The sequence below is a fragment of the Crotalus tigris genome, unplaced genomic scaffold, assembly GCF_016545835.1.
Source record: "Crotalus tigris isolate CLP2741 ecotype Arizona unplaced genomic scaffold, ASM1654583v1 scf7180000017752.986373038:1224578, whole genome shotgun sequence".
Classification (NCBI taxonomy): domain Eukaryota; kingdom Metazoa; phylum Chordata; class Lepidosauria; order Squamata; family Viperidae; genus Crotalus; species Crotalus tigris.
In genome coordinates, this window is record NW_024096614.1 from 979,507 (window position 1) to 996,544 (window position 17,038).

Consider the following 17,038-nt stretch of genomic DNA (forward strand, 5'->3'; position numbering starts at 1 on the left):
TGCACTTATCATATTATAGTGTATTCTGTATTATTGTTGCAATAAATACAATGTTTCTTTTATTTATGATATTTTTTTTCTTAAATTTATTCGTTTCCTCCTTTTTGTTGTAAAAAAGTTGGTCACCTTACTAACTTCCCTCAGGTACTTACATTAAAAATTCAAAATTGCTTTCAAAAATAGGCCTCTGTAGCCATGTGACTTGAATTCAGTCTCAGCTGCTGCGGTGGCCATTTTAACTCTGTGACTTGTCTGGGCTGGTTCGGGCCTACGAGAAGCCAGAAGTGTTTTTGTGTGTATGTGTGTGTGTGTGTGTTTGTATGTATGTGCCTGGAGACACAGCCAAGCAAGATTTTTGCAGCTGGCAGGTCCATTTGTTCTTGTTTTCCTGGAGCTCCGTGTGGAAGATCTGCTGCTTGCTGGGCTTGACGCCTGGGCTTGTAGAGAGCTAGAATTACTTCTGTAAGTATTTGAAAATATTCTTTTTTGTTACTTTATAGTCCTGTACTGTATTGTTTGTAATTGCTTTGGGAATTGCTCTGATTTTGATTGTTTTGTAGGTACAGTATTTTGCAAGATTGTTTGCATTTGCCTGAAACTTATAGCATGTGGCTGCTGCTTCTGCTCCTTTTCCTAACACAGACCCATCAGAGATTCTGCTAACACTTCCTGGAAGGAAATTTCCCTCTCCCCCACCCCATTTTGGATCTTGGCTGGAGAGGCTTGTCCTGATAAGGAGTAGTTTTCTTTTTTTAAAAAAAAGGTTTCAAATTTAAATTGCCTCCAGCAGTTGTGGGTGTTCTCTCACTGGAGGCTTTTAAGAAGACTCTAGATAGGCATTTATCAGAAATACAGTACAGTACTGTAGTGTATAGGCAGCCATCGGAGGAAATAGTAAATCAAATCTTTATTCATTTAATGACCCATTTGATTCAATTAATTAGTTTGATTTTAAAATGTTGTAATATTGAGTCTGATCCATTTGACGATTACCAGCCTAATGGGCAGGCTTTATTAGGGTCCTACCTCGGGGACTACATGTAGAGATAAGTTCAGTAAATATTGTAGTGTAACTCTTTGGTCCTGCCACTAGATGTCCTCAGAGGCCCACTTTGTAATTTTTCAGTTAGTTTAAACAAAGTTTAGTCCATTAACCTCCAAAAATAGTATAAAATTATATATAAAAAGAAGAAAATAGTTAAAACTCTCCAAACTTTTCTTTTTTTCTATTTCTCTTTTTTATATTTACATTGTAGACTTCTCTGTTTCCTCCAGACGCTTAAACTGCCGCCTTTATCTGGAGGCAGGATAAACTCCCCCCCCCCCGCAACTCTGAGAAATTGCTTTCAGAGTTTCCCCCCCAGAAAAACAGGTTTTCACACTGTAAAGAAGAAAAGGAAAATAGTTTCACCCCAGTCCAAAGTGTTGCTATGCTTGTATTAATCTGCTTTTCCTCCCTGCAGTCAGCAGCTTCTCACTGGCTACGTAGATGAGCCAGTCTTTCTCCTGCTGTTCCGGAGGGCTCCTTGGATCAAGCGGGTCACCATCCCGCAATCTACAAGGGTTCCCTCTTGGTCCGTCATTTCTACAGGGTGACTTTCAGTCTTTTTGGACCCACAGCATGCCGGGCGTGGGAACCAGAGCTTTGATTCCTTACGCCCGCCTCCCTCTTTCAGTGTCTGCCCAGAACGAAATGCATGAAGGTAATCAATAGTTTGGTGGTAAGAAATAAAAAGGATAATAAAGTATTCGGCCATAACCAAAACACAAGATCATAAAGTATGACTAGTAGCTACTCGAGGCACCTGACCTCTGTGGGGTTTAATGATGCTGCAAAGTTGGCCAGCTGGAGTTGCTGCAGGATTTATTACAACAGCCCCCAATTATTATGATCATGGCATTCGTTGGTTTTAGTTGCAGAAGATTGATCAACTGCACAGATCCAGAGACGGTTCTCAAACATGTGCTGGCCTCATGAAGATGTTCTCTTACTTGCAGGGGAAGTTGAGTGAGGGTTTTTTTTTCCATGACAGTGTTCTGATGATGGACTTTCAAATGTATTCAGAGACATAGTGGTGGAGTAAATAACCCCTCTGTGACCCACAAGATTCTCCTTTTTTAAAAGATAGATTTCATGGACATGGTATGTCATGATTTTCAAATAAATTCTGACATAATATCATGCTAGAGACAAACTGAATTACACAGTCTTTCTCAGTTAATTAAATAGCACATGATCAGAGGTGAACTAATTAATGTCAATTATTGTGATAATATCTTGTTGACAAAGTACAAATATTATATACAGCATTAAAAGACATATTGCTATTCTTTTCCCATCAATGGAGGAAGGAAGAAAAGAAAAAAAAACTTCAGGTAAAAAGAAGCAGGCAACTCCGGATCAACTAGAGAGCATCAAAGAAAAAGAACCAGCAGGACGATGATGGCGATGGGAACATTTTTGTTTGTTTTGCTGCTTGCTCTGCTGATTCTCCTCTTCCTGAGACAACTCTGGACTCAAAGACATTTGCCTCCCGGTCCTTTGGCTCTACCTCTCATTGGGACCTTGGGGGCTGACAGGATTTGGTTTCATGAAGATTATATCTTTAAGGTATTTCATTCTAAATAAGCAGTATTAGGCAAAATAATTCTCGATGGTTTTCTTTGTACCATTATTGCAGAAGAATATATTAGCCTAGTAAAATATTCTTGCATGATGAGAAAGTTAATTAATCAAATGATAGTGATGGCCCTTGAAGAGTTATTTTCCACATCATGCCAAAATATTCAAGGCATGACCTCCTCAATAACATTTCACAGGGCAGGATGTGAAATAATAGGGTTGAATTTTTAGAAGGTAGATTCTAATTCAATCTTACCAAGAAACCTTTAATAATTGGAATAAATCCACCAGAGAGAGGGTGGTTTCCCCTTCACTCTGCACTCTACTCAAATGAGATAGAAATTCCTTTGTTGAAGATGCTTTATTTTATATTCCTGCAGTGAACAATAGGTGGAACTTGGTAGCCTAAATGGCCCCTTCTAATTCTGCAGTTCTATAATGATTTCAAAAATTTTCTGGATCTGAATTCTGAAGGGTAGCATCTGTTTTAGATAATGATTCATATGTAGGCAGTTGGCGAATGAAGCAATATAACAGGTTTTTGTGCAGTCACTTTATCCTACACCAAATGTTTAAGCAATGTAAGATACCTAAATTTTAGCGTTCAGAAATAACTTTGAAGGAACACTGTGAGGGGGAGTTTTATTGACTTGGGCACTACTGTTGGTGGAAATATACTGTGGTAATATTCCTCTAATAGACACCATCATAATTGTGTGCTTAATCAAGTTGAAACAACACTTCTAAATAGTATTTTCTATATTCTTCTTCAGTCAGGAGCTGACTGTGGCTCAGATCATGAGCTTCTCGTTGCAAAATTTAGGCTTAAATTGAAAAAAGTAGGGAAAAGCACTAGGCCACTCAGGTATGAAGTAAATCATATTCCTGATGAATATACAGTAGAGGTGACAAATAGATTTAAGGAACTGATCTGATAGACAGAGTGCCTGAAGAACTATGGATGGAAGTTCGCAACATTGTACAAGAGGTAGCAACTAAAACCATCCCAAAGAAAAAGAAATGCAAGAAAGCAAAATGGCTGTCTGAGGAAGCTTTGCAAATAGCTGAGGAAAGAAGGGAAGCGAAAGGCAAAGGAGAAAGAGAAAGATACACCCAATTGAATGCAGAATTCCAGAGAGTAGCTAGAAGAGATAAGAATGCCTTCTTAAATGAACAGTGCAAAGAAATAGAAGAAAACAACAGAATAGGGAGGACCAGAGATCTCTTCAAGAAAATTGGAGATATGAAGGGAACATTTCATGCAAAGATGGGCATGATAAAGGACCAAAATGGCAGAGACCTAACAGAGGCAGAAGAGATTAAGAAGAGATGGCAAAACTACACAGAAGAACTATACAAGAATGAGCTTAACATCCCAGATAACCACAATGAGATGGTCACTGACCTCGAACCAGACATCCTAGAATGTGAAGTGAAATGGGCCTTAGAAAATCTGAGCAACAACAAAGCTAGTGGAGGTGACAGTATTCCAGCTGAGCTATTCAAAATCTTAAAAGACGATGCAGTAAAAGTGCTACACTCAATTTGCCAGCAAATTTGGAAAACTCAACAGTGGCCACAGGATTGGAAAAGGTCAGTTTACATTCCAATTCCAAAGAAAGGCAATGCCAAAGAATGTTCAAATATCGCACCATTGCACTCATTTCACATGCAAGTAAAATTATGCTTAAAATCCTACAAGCTAGACTCCAGTTGTATGTGGATCGAGAATACCAGAAGTACAGGCAGGATTTCGAAGAGGCAGAGGAACTAGAGATCAAATTGCCAACATACGCTGGATCATGGAGAAAGCTAGGGAGTTCCAGAAAAACATCTACTTCTGCTTCATTGACTATGCAAAAGCCTTTGATTGTGTGGATCACAACAAATTGTGGCAAGTTCTTAAAGAGATGGGAGTACCAGACCATCTCATTTGTCTCTTGAGAAACCTATATGCGGGTCAAGAAGCAACAGTGAGAACCGAACACGGAACCACTGATTGGTTCAAAATTGGAAAAGGAGTCGGGCAAGGCTGTATACTGTTGCCCTGCCTATTTAACTTATATGCAGAGCACATCATGAGAAAGGCAGGGCTAGATGAATCAAAAGTTGGAATTAAGATTGCCGGGAGAAATATCAACAACCTAAGATATGCAGATGATACCACTCTAATGGCAGAAAGTGAAGAGGAACTAAAGAGCCTCTTGATGCGGGTGAAGAAGGAGAGTGCAAAAGTTGGCTTGAAACTCAACATTAAGAAAACCAAAATCATGGCATCCGGCCCTCTCAATTCCTGGCAAATAGATGGGGAAGAAATGGAGGTAGTGACAGATTTTATTTTTCTGGGCTCCAAGATCACCTCAGATGGGGACTGCAGCCAAGAAATTAAAAGACGCTTGCTCCTGGGGAGGAAAGCTATGGCAAATCTAGACAGCATTCCAAAAAGCAGAGACATCACCCTGCCAACAAAACTGCGTATAGTCCAGGCCATGGTTTTCCCAGTTGCAATGTATGGCTGTGAAAGTTGGACCATAAGAAAGGCTGAGCGCCAAAGAATTGAGGCCTTTGAACTATGGTGCTGGAGAAGACTCCTGCGAGTCCCTTGGACTGCAAGGCGTTCAAACCGGTCAGTCCTAGAAGAGATCAACCCCGACTGCTCTTTAGAAGGCCAGATCCTGAAGTTGAAACTCAAGTACTTTGGCCACCTAATGAGAAGGAAGGATTCACTGGAGAAGAGCCTAATGCTGGGAAAGATTGAGGGCAATAGAAGAAGGGGACGACAGAGAATGAGATGGCTGGATGGAGTCACTGAAGCAGTAGGTGTGAATTTAAATGGACTCCAGAAGATGGTAGAGGACAGGAAGACCTGGAGGAACATTGTCCATGGGGTCGCGATGGGTCGAACACGACTTTGCAATTAACAACAACAACAATATTCTTCTTCTGGATTCCACGATTTCATTAAAAAAAATCAGAGGTAAAATATCATCCAATTCAAGATAGAAATAGCAATCGCAGTAGCACTTAGACTTATATATCACTTCACGGTGGTTTACAGTCCTCTCTAAGTGGTTTACAGAGTCAGCATATTTGTCCCAAACAATCTGGGTCCTCATTTTATCCACGTTGGATAAATGGAAGGATGGAAGGCTTATTTGACCTTGAGCCAGTACTACATTCTAACCACTGTGCCACTGTGTAGGTTAAAGCAAGGCTTTTCAACCGGGGCGCAGATACCACCAGTGGTACTTTAGCACCTGGCTGGTGGTACGTGAGCCCTAGCCAGATGTAGCGGGAGGGGGGGAAACAGCTAAAGCAGTACCTCACAGACCTGGAGATCAGCTGGAACTTGGCAGAATCTCCAGGATCGGTGCACGTGGCAATATGGTAATTGGAGCTTCCAGTGCACCCAGAAGAGAAAAGGAGGAGGAGGGGGGAGAGAAGGTATAAAGGGGGCAGTGTTTGGCAGGAGAGGGAGAAAAGGAATGAGAAGAGGCTTAGGAAAGCAGTGAGGAGAGACAGAGAAGCCGTGTGTTTTGGGGCCGAGGGTGAGTGAGCGAGCTGCGTTTGGACCCAACCTGAGCTGGGATAGGAAAACCTTTTTTTGTTTGGGGAATAGACATTGGATGTGGCTGTTGGTGGCCTTTTGTGGGGGGAAGAGTGGAGACCTTTAAAATGGGGAAAATAGGCTGCTAATCTCCTGGGGATACAACCGAAGGTGCTGGGAGTCATCTTTAATTATGGTCTGGTCCTTTTTGTCTTGAAAAATGGACTTGTAGAAACCCTGGAAAGATATCTGGATTCCTCAGAAGGAGCCTGTTGAGTCCTGAGTCAACGGCGAAAGAAGAGCACACATTCTGTTGATTCTAACAGCTTTTATTCTCATCAGCTCTCTCCGTTACAACTCAGAAGCTCGCAGGCCTCTCTGCCTCCTTTAATAGAATCCCCGGGCAAAAAGATAACAAACTGGTGCGCTTCCACGCCTTGCGCATGCGCGCAGGCCGGTGCCACTCAGTCTGGTCCCGGGAAGCTTGCACCAGCCCGGGACCAACACCCCTTCCCCCTCGGATGAAACTTAATTAAACTATATTGATAGATATACGCAACCTCAACACGAGTGTGGTGTGCTATTCTATGGAACCTGCACATCTGTTGCAGCTACTTACTAGCCACACTATAGCATGGTACCATGCTATTGTTTTGGAATTAAGTGCCCAATACTGGCACTTCCAAGTTCCCCAACAGCAGGCACCCTCTTCACCTCCCTTGCTTTGACAGCAATGTTACAAAATCTTCCAGGTATTTGGGAGATCTTTTAACCCTCTGTGACCTCCTCAGATTTTGAGAACTCCCTAAATCATCCTGTGCAGAGATTGTAGTGGAGTTGCCCCCTCTTTTAAACCCTGGTGGTCCCCGTGAACTGGGTTCTGTTGCCTGGTCTGCTTGCTTGCCCACCGGGCTCGTCAGACCAGGACTTTGCTCCCCACTGTACCTGGTTGATCTGCCTAACTGTAGGCTCTCAGGCCCCAATATGTTCCCACCAGTATTTGGCGTTTCTGTGGTACTCTCCAAGTCCACAATGGACCTATCAAGGGAACGCTTCCCTTCACTCCCAAACCCCGTAACGGGATTGTCTGGGGTTTCTGCAGTGCCCCAGTACTCGGTTGCCCCCATTCTATGCCGGAGGTACCAGAATCAGGATTTGCCTCTCTGACTACCTCCCTGTGTGTAGACTTCCTTTTGGAAGCAGTAGCAGCATTGGGCCAACTTATTTGTTTGTATGCCAGTTCTCTTGTGTTATTTGTGTTGTTTGGATGCTCCTGGTTATTCTCCCAGCTTGGAGTGCTGTATTGGGGTTGTGAATAATGAGTATGCCCCCTGGGTGACTCCCTGGCTGGAGTAAGCACTGGTGCCTGTATTGTTCCTTGTTCCCCTGAATTCCTGTTAGGGACACTTGTGGAACCTTGGGACAGGCCTTCCTCAGCCTCTCCGTTTGGTCCCGATTGCTGCCAACACCCTTTCCTTTGCCCACAGTGGTCCACCTCCCCCCAAGGAGAAAACCCAGGAGTTGCAGAAGGTGAGTCCAATCTCATACGCAGCTGATTGATATGCCACCGAAGGACATGACTGTCATCCAGGGAAACCTTGTAGGACAATGGACCAGTGACCTTGCATACTACTGCTGGAACCCACAGGTGACCGGGCCCATAGTTCTAGGTCCATACTGGGGCACCCACTTGCAGACACTTTGGTGTCCTTGGTTGAGTGACCTGAGGAGCCACCCTGTCCGGATGCAGCCTGTCAAGTTTGGTGATCAATTTGCACCCCCAGCAAAGTTCTGCCAGGCTCTTCCCAGTGGAAGTGGAAGGTGTGGTGCAGTAAGCAAGAAGAAAGTCTTCCAACCTGTGGTGCCAGTCCCCGTAGGTCAGTTTCTTTAGAGCATCCTTGGTGATGCGAACCATCCGTTCAGCCATACCATTGGTGGAAGGGTGGAATGGTGCCTAAGTTGCATGACGAATCATGTTGACCTGCAAGAAAGCCTGAAACTCGAAAGAAGTGAATTGAGGACGATTGTCAGAAACCAGAACATCTGGAAGGCCATGTGCAGCAAAAATCCCTCTCAGTACTTGAATGGTCTTGGCAGCAGTAGTGGAAGAGACAGGAACAACCTCAAGCCACTTTGAATGGCTGTCAACAAGGACCAAGAAGAATTGTCCCTGAAATGGCCCAGCGTAATCTACATGCACCCTAGACCAAGGTGACTGTGTCTCCTCCCATCTATGCACAGGAGCTTGAGGCATTTCAGGGCATGAACGCTGGCACAAGTGGCATCCATGCACTTGGGCCTCTATTTCCCTATCTAATCCTGGCCACCATAAATGGCTGCGCGCAAGCGCTTTCATCATGACAATGCCAGGATGACCCTCATGGAGAGAAGCTAAGACTCTAGGTCTCAATGAGGTAGGAATAACTACTCTGCTGCCCCACAACAGGCAACCCTGAAAAGTAGATAACTCATGCTTCTTGAGCCAGAAACTCTGGAACTCAGTACCTGGACAACTCTCAGGCCATCCAGACAAAACCCATGACAGCACATGAGTAAGCGTGAGATCTGTGGCTGATTCAGCAGCCACATCCCTGGCATTTAGGGGAGACTCAGGCAACGCCTGAATGGAGAGAATATTGATGGCAGGGGCAGGGTCAGCCTCTACCATTTGCAAAGGTAATCTACTTAGGCCATCAGCGTGGCCCATTTCCTTGCCAGGTTTGTGAATCAATGAAAAATCATAGGCTGACAAAAAGATAGACCATCTCACCATTCTAGGAGAGATGATATGGGGAGTTTGTTTGTTTGTGGTAAACAACCCCAGCAGAGGCTTATGGTCAGTATAGACAGTGAAATGTCTGCCATATAGAAAATTATGGAATTTTTTAATTCCAGCGACAATGGCCAAGGCTTCTCTATCTATCTGAGCGTAGTTTCGCTCAGCAGAGGACAAAGTTCTGGAGTAATATGTAATAGGAACCTGAGTTCCATCAGCTCTTAAGTGGCTAAGTACAGCTCCCACCCCATAAGGGGAAGCATCACAAGCAATGCAGACAGGAAGGATTTTATTAAAATGTGCAAGCACATCATTTGATGTAAGTAAGGCCTTGACCTCATTGAAACTTTTTTCATGTACTTGGGACCACTGCCACACTGCCTGCTTGTCTAAAAGCCTATGAAGTGGTTCTGCTACATTAGCCTTGTTAGGTAGGAAAGCATTGTAAAAATTCAAGAGGGCTAGGAATGCTTGTATCTCAGCTTTAGACGTAGGCCTAGGAGCCTGCTGTATGGCTTTTAATTTAGACTCAGAAGGGTGAATACCCCTGGCATCTATTCTGAATTCCAGGAAATCTGTATAAGAAACTCCTATCTTGCATTTGTCTTTTTTAAGTTTTAGGCCTGTTTTTCTGAAACGCAGCAAAATAGCCCTCAATCTCTCAGCTAAATTCTGAATGGATTCTCCAGCAATAAGGACATCATCAAAATAGGGGCAAACCCCTGGTATACCTCTCAGGGTGTTTTCCATAACACTTTGGAAAATTCCAGGAGCTACATTTACTCCAAATTGTAATCTCTTGACTTGAATGCCCCCCTATGAGTTACAATAGTCTGTGATTCAGCAGCAGCTTTATCAACAGGTAACTGTTGAGAAGTCTGTGCCAGATCTAACTTTGCAAAAACACGTCCCCCTTTGAGGGAAGCCAAAATATGGCTGACTACAGGTACAGGATACGCATGCTGTTGCAATGCCTTGTTTAGTGTGCATTTGTAGTCTGCACAGATGCGAATGTCCCCATTAGCCTTGAGAGGCGTGACTATGGGGGTTTCCCATGGACTTGAATCAACAGGTTCTAAAATACCTTGCTGAATCAATTTGTCCAGTTCAGCATCAATTTTCCCTTTAAGAGCAAAGGGTACTCTTCTTGCTTTCACCCTAATGGGAGTGACAGTGGGGTCAAGTTTCAAAGAAACTAGGGGGCCTTTGTAAGCTCCAAGCTGGGGATTGAAGACAGCTGCAAACTCTTTGCAGACCTCTGCTAGGCCTAACGTTTGCAAATTGTGTAGCCCTATAACTTGGATTCCCAGGGCCTCAAACCAATCGATTACCTCAGATGGGGACTGCAGCCAAAAAATTAAAAGATGCTTGCTCCTGGGGAGGAAAGCTATGGCAAATCTAGACAGCATACTAAAAAGCAGAGACATCACCCTGCTAACAAAAGTGCGTATAGTCAAGGCCATGGTTTTCCCAATTACAATGTATGGATGTGAAAGTTGGACCATAAGAAAGGCTGAGCGAGAAAGAATTGAGGCCTTTGAACTATGGTGCTGGAGAAGACTCCTGCGAGTCTCTTGGACTGCAAGGCATTCAAACCAGTCAGTCCTAGAATGTTGTAGAAATGAGAGACTTGAGTCAGCTCTTTTGGGAAAGGAAATGGTTTATTGTGCAGGTTCAGAGAGCTAATCACAGCAAAGAGTCTGAACCCCGAAATGGGCTTGGTTGAACATTCTTATACCCCTTAACACATATGCATTTCCTAATCATGAAGTATTCCATACATGGTTATATTCTATAGTTCCTTATTCTAACATAGGAAAACTACCAAGCAGTTGCAATATATCATGTGCATTGAGAAAAACAGGATATTGGGCTAATTGAGCACTTCTAAATTTAAGCATTGTCTGGTAGACAGGAAACCTCCTTCATGCCTGCAGTTTCTGCTGGACACCAGTATTTTTCCAGTTTCCCACTTTACTCCCCCCTGTTGAGACTTATCTCAACCTTGCAGATGAGTCTCAACCAGTAATACTTGGATCCGCTGTATTTAAGTTATTGTATTCCTGGTTCCTGTATTCCCACAAAGCCATAACTTGGGCAGTTGCTTTTCTTTCAGCAAGTATTGACATTCGCTTTGTCAGCATTATGTTATTCATCAATGAAAAAGCACATTGCATAAGACAGTAGCTACTAATCATAATAGCAATAAAAATGACAACCGCTTTTATAATAGTACCAATAAGACCCATTGGGAGCCAAGACCATAAATTACTCCACCAACTTCCTAGGGAATCTATCTTTAAGTCCAACGCCATTTTATGAAGCACTTTGATTTGTTGATTTATAACTGGAGATTGGTCTGAAAGGTTAAAACAATGCATTCTCTCAAAAGTCTCACATCCCAAATGTTGACGGAGTAAAAGATAGTGGATGGCCACCCTATTTTGTAAAATCGCTTTACGTAGTTCTACCAACTCCTGATTAATAGCAGACAAGGCTATTTAGGTGGCATTTATAGTTTTTGCCAAATTACAAGCTACAGAATTTAAATTGATATGAGCTCTAACAGCAAGCGCAGGAACTCCCACTAGTGAGACACCCAATGCATGATATTCTGCCTCATTTAAGAGAGTTCGAGATGAATCATACTTCTCATCCAGAACTTCTTCTCTTTTGTAGCGTGTAATATTTGAAACAGTAAAGAGTGAACTATCTGGTAAAAATGTAGTTAGTCTACTTAAGCAACAATAAGCTGTACTCAAATTAGCAGAAATATAATTAAAAGTGTCCTTTCCACATGTGAAAAATCATCCCTTAGGTAACCATATATTGGCAAAGCCAAATGATACAGACTGGAAGGAGGTGCAGTTTAGTTTTTCTTGGCTCACCTTCATGCTATGAGGTGGGGGTGTGGTTTGCTCACAGCCTGTAATATGGGCACATTGTAGATCTTCTGGAACTGTCACAATGGGAGTATGCAAAAGAGCATCCTGTGGCAAAAGTTTAGCAATATGACCCCAACTATATAGTGTTTCATATCCTATATTACTTTGAAACATATGATGACCAAACTCCTTTGCTATCGAGGTTGGAACACACACTGGTATTAAACACGTGGACAGTAAATTCTCCATATCATATGCTTCAGAAAGGCAGAAATCTGTTGTGTTGGCTATCTTAGCCAACTGGACCCACAAATTATATTGCATCCATGACTCCAATGGATGGGGCACATCCTTGTTCTGGTTGGACCTTTTATTTCTTTTTCTATCAGGCCGCATCCTCTGTGGCTTCCAGATAATGGTTCCAAACTCCACCGGAATTACACGTACAACACAAGTCCCCTTCCATCCCATTTTAACTGCGAGACTAGGGTGACTCGTTCCCAACCCCAAAATAAAGGAGGCTCACATTCCAAGGTTACAGGAGGAGGAGGCTTTTTATAAGGGGCCTTTCCTAAGAATATAGCCAACATACTGACAGGCTTCATGGTTGACAGGTTGTCTAGTGAGGCAGGTTTCTTTAATTATCCTATCAAACACTTGTGGGTATTGACAGGGATGAGGCAAAATACCATTCCAACATTCCGGTGAGAAACCAATAGCAGAGTAACCATCACAATTACCAGTTCCTATAACATAAGATTGAACAATATGGGGAGCCTCTTCTGGCTTGCTCCATTGGCCTAGATTAAAGAGACAAACATTATTACATGTAACAATAGTACTATAGAGAAGCAATAATAATCCTTTCATCCTTTCTTCTCCTGTGCGTAGAAAGCCAGCTTCTGGGGTGGCTTAGCAGGGGTGTTGAATCTAACAGAACAGCCATAAATATATGCAGGAAGCACTTGTACTACTATAATATCTGTTATACAAATAATAAAACATTCATTAAACACATTTAAGGGTAAGCTTTGTAAAGACCTTTGGGTCCCTGGACACTGTCCAAAGAGGATCTGCTGCTGCCTTGACCCTGGTCCAGTGGATCCAGGACTTAGATTCTGCAATTTTTATAGCTAAAGGAGATGCCATTATTACCTCATAGGGCCCTCTCCATCTCCCTTCCAGTTGTTTCACCCACACTTTATCTCCAGGTTTAAAGGGATGACATCTAGTCACCAACTTAGGTGGCGTTTGTTCAATAACGTAGTTTCTGAGTTTTTCCACCTGCTTTTTTAGTTCCTGCACCATTTCCAGAGCCCAGACTCCCCCCTGATGGCCCAAATCAGGCCATCCAGCCAAATTTCTTTTCAGTAAGGTAGGAGGATACCCAAACATCAATTATATGGAGACAGTTTGTACTGTCGATGAGGAGCACATCCCACAGCATATAGTGCTAAAGGTAAAGCGTCAGGCCATTTCAGATGACTCTCAGCAGAAATTTTAATAATTTACTCTTTCAATGTGTGGTTCATCCTTTCTACATTAGTGCCTGACTAAGGATGGAAAGCACTCTGAAACCTCCATTTAGATCAGTGGTTCTCAACCTGTGGGTCGGGACCCCATTTGGGGTCGAATGACCATTTCACGGGGGTCGCCAAACAACGCAGTCTGCCATTTTTTTTCCTTAGCTGTGCTACTCCCTTTTATTCTATTGGCTTTTGAAAGCCAATAGAATAGACTCTCTTGAATAGAGTCTAATTCTATTGGCTTTCAAAAGCCAATAGGAATTGTCCAGGCTGTCTCTGCCCTGCTGAGCCCGCCAATAGTCCCATTCTGCAAACGGTGCTGCAAGTTGTCTGCAGCGAAGGCAAGCTGTCTGGAAGTTTTCACCCCTCCCTGCTGAGCAACTACTAAACATGTAAGTAAAAGAGGGCCAGGGTTGGGAAGTGGGAGGCTGGTGGCCCAGACAGTGGTCGGCCTGCGCCGTCTCTGCCGCTTGCCAGCTACGCCTCGGCCGGCGCAGGGGGCGGCACCACGCATGCACGGCGCTCTCGGGCAGGGAAAGTCCTCGACTTACGACCGGTTGGGTAGTCCTCGACTTACAACCAGTTGGGGGTCACGGCATTAAAAAGGTTGAGAACCATTGATTTAGATCCTACTGCAGTAGCCACTGCCTGATTGATTTGATGAATAAATTCAGGATCATTGTCAGAAGAGATAAAGGAAGGACAGCCAAACCGAGGTATTAATTCCTTTAACAGCAACCTAGCCACTTCCCTGGCCTGCTTAGTCTTTGTGGGATAAGCTTCTGGCCATCCAGTGTATCTATCTAACACCAAAAGGGCTTTATACAATCCACATCTAGGCATGTCTGTAAAATCAACCATGGAGTCCATAGGAAAATACGAAGTAGGTATTGGCCCAGGTGGTAAAAGGGGCCCTTGTCTAGGATTGACTTTAGCACAGATACCACATTGAGAAACTACTCGAGCTGCTATTCCAGCCAACCCATTTACGAAGTAGTCCCTTCCTATGGCTTCTTCCAATCCTGTTTTTCCCGTGTGCGTAGCTTCATTAGATGCCTGAATTAAAGTCCATGCTGAAGACTGGGGGACAAAAATACATCCATCAGGCAACAGATACCATCCATCCTTTATAGTAGGTTTGAGATCACTTACTGCTTTCACACATTCCTGTTGTGAATATGTTGGCTTAATGACTGGGGGCAGAACCCCCAAGTCCATTGCAACATGTACTGATAAGTCTGGTGTGGGTCCTGTTTCTCTTGCCACTTTCTTAGCTTCCAAATCAACCTTCCAATTTCCTTGAGCCACCTTATCCACACCCCGTTGATGCCCCTTACAATGCATAACTGAAACCTTTGCTGACTTTTGTACTGCCTCGATAAGACGCTTTATCAGGTGTCCATGTAACACATATTTGCCTGCAGAATCCCTAAACCCTCTCTCTTTATACACTGCACCATGAGCATGTAAAGTCAAAAAAGCATATTTACTATCTGTTCAAACATTTAAAGTCTCCCCTTCTGCCCTTTCCAGTGCTCTGATGAGTGCCCACAGTTTTGCTACTTGAGCACTATAGCCAGCTCCAAGTGGACCGCTCTCCACCACCTGTGCATCATCCATAATAGCATATCCAGGGACTCTTTTGCCTTCATGCATGTAACTAGATCCATCCGTATACCAATTCAGAGCAGCTGTAAGGACCCACCCCACTTTGCATCTTAAGAAGACAGAACTCTTGGAATAATTCTTCCAACAGGAATCCTTTATTAAGAGAAAATGGTTGCAGGCATGCTAGACAGGACTTGGGGTTCAAGCTCTCCCATTCAAGGTTTTAAGGGGTTCCCCAGTAGTCCCACCCAATCAACCCCCCTTCCAGTGATAGTTTCAAGTATCACAATTCCATCCCCTTTCTTCTTCCGTCTGGATGGAGACTTCAGATAACTACATGAAAGGCAATTACTCTTCTTTGATATGTTAACGCTTAGAGGCCACAATAAACATACATTCAGTCCTTTGAAGTGTGCTGAAGGAAGTGAGGGCCATAAAGCCCCTTTGCTCTCCCCCTTTTCTCCCTCTTATGGCAGAATCCAGAGAAGGCAGAATTGGGAGTTTCTATGTTTGATAATTAAAGATGAAATATAATTGGATTCTGACATCCGGCCCCTCTTAACAATAAGAGAGATCCACCTGAAAGAAAACACAAGTAAAAAATTTAGTTAGGCTTGTTAGGATACTCTGTGTGAAACTTCTTCAATAGCTTCGGGGCTCTGACGTGACGTTTATGGACCCACTCATTTTGTGAGGCAGGGAGGTGTTTCCAGGCAACTAGGTACTGAGTTGTTCCACGATATCTCCTAGAGTCAAGGATCTCTTTTATTTCGAAGTGTTGTTCCCCCTCCACCATGATTGGAGGTGGTGGGGGGGGGATTTTTGGCCGTAGAGGTGACTGATGCTCTCTTTTCAGCAAGCTGCAATGAAAAACTGGGTGTATTTGCCTGAGGTTTTTGGGTAATTCTAATTCTACTGTTACTGGATTTATGATCCTTTTAATTGGAAAAGGTCCTATATATTTTGGTCCAAGTTTTTTACAGGGCTGTAGGGACTTTAGGTATTTTGTAGATAAGTACACCATTTCTCCTATAATGAATGGTGTAGGCTCAACCCTTTTTTTATCGGCTTGTGCTTTGTATGCCCGCCTAGCTTCATCTAGTGATTTTCTGACTATTGGCCAGGTGTTTTGTAGGTTTTCCATCCATTCTTTCAGTGAAGGGATCGTTGGTTCTTTTGGGGTTAACTCTGGCATAGGGTTGAAACTTTGGCCGTTGGCTATTTGAAAAGGAGTGTAGCCTGTGCTGGAGTGGACTGCATTATTGTAGGCAACTTCTGCAAAAGGAAGTAAGTCCGTCCAATCACTCTGTTGGAAATTTAAAAAACATCTCAAATATTGCTCAAGTACCGACTGGCAGCGTTCCGCTTGTCCATCTCCTTGAGGGTGGTGGCTAGATGTCAATCCCTGAGTGGTCCCTAAGAGGGATAAAAATTCCTTCCAAAATGCAGACGTAAATTGCACTCCCCTATCAGAGATGATGCGTTGGGGTGCCCCGTGCAATCTGTAAATGTGCTGGATGAAAAGTTTTGCTAAGGCCTTTGCAGTGGGAATTTTTTGGCAAGGGATAAAGTGCACCTGTTTGGAAAATAGGTCCGTGACTGTCCAGATAACAGTATTCCCATTGCTTTCAGGCAATTCCACTATAAAATCCATGGCTATTTCCCTCCAGGGGGCTGAGGGACTTGCCACTGGTTGTAACAGCCCTGGCGATTTCCCTTGCAACCTCTTTGCTGATGCACAGGTTGGGCAGCTGGCAACATAACTTTCTATGTCCTTTTTTATTGATGGCCACCAAAATTGCCGTTTAATTAAGTGTAAAGTTTTTACAAATCCAAAATGCCCTGCTGATTTTGTGTCATGGCAAAGTTGCATGAAAGTTAGTCTTTGAGTTGTTGGTATATATAACTTTTCCCCTACCCAAGGCAATCCGTCTCTCATTGTGCACACATGTTTGTTTTTCTGGAACCAATCATCTGTTTCCAAACTTTTTCTGAATTCAATCCCAGTTTGGCTGTCCAGTTGTGGTTTTATTTTGGCTTGGGTTCTTGTGGTTACTGGCGCTGCCAGTTGTG

At 43.4% G+C, this 17,038-nt stretch overlaps 1 protein-coding gene across 2 annotated transcripts in view; it reads left to right on the forward strand.

Annotated features, from left to right (window-relative positions):
* Positions 1-246: 246 nt before the first annotated feature.
* Positions 247-17,038, forward strand: part of LOC120306758 (cytochrome P450 2J2-like) — a 39,203-nt gene continuing 22,411 nt past the window's right edge. Inside the window, exons 1-2 of one of the 2 annotated variants that reach the window (XM_039340546.1) lie at positions 247-462; positions 2,349-2,611. In XM_039340546.1, the coding sequence (XP_039196480.1) occupies positions 2,441-2,611 (171 nt within the window). In that variant the 5' untranslated portion in view covers positions 247-462; positions 2,349-2,440. The remainder of the gene's footprint in view (positions 463-2,348; positions 2,612-17,038) is intronic. The other variant, XM_039340548.1, reaches the window with a different exon arrangement.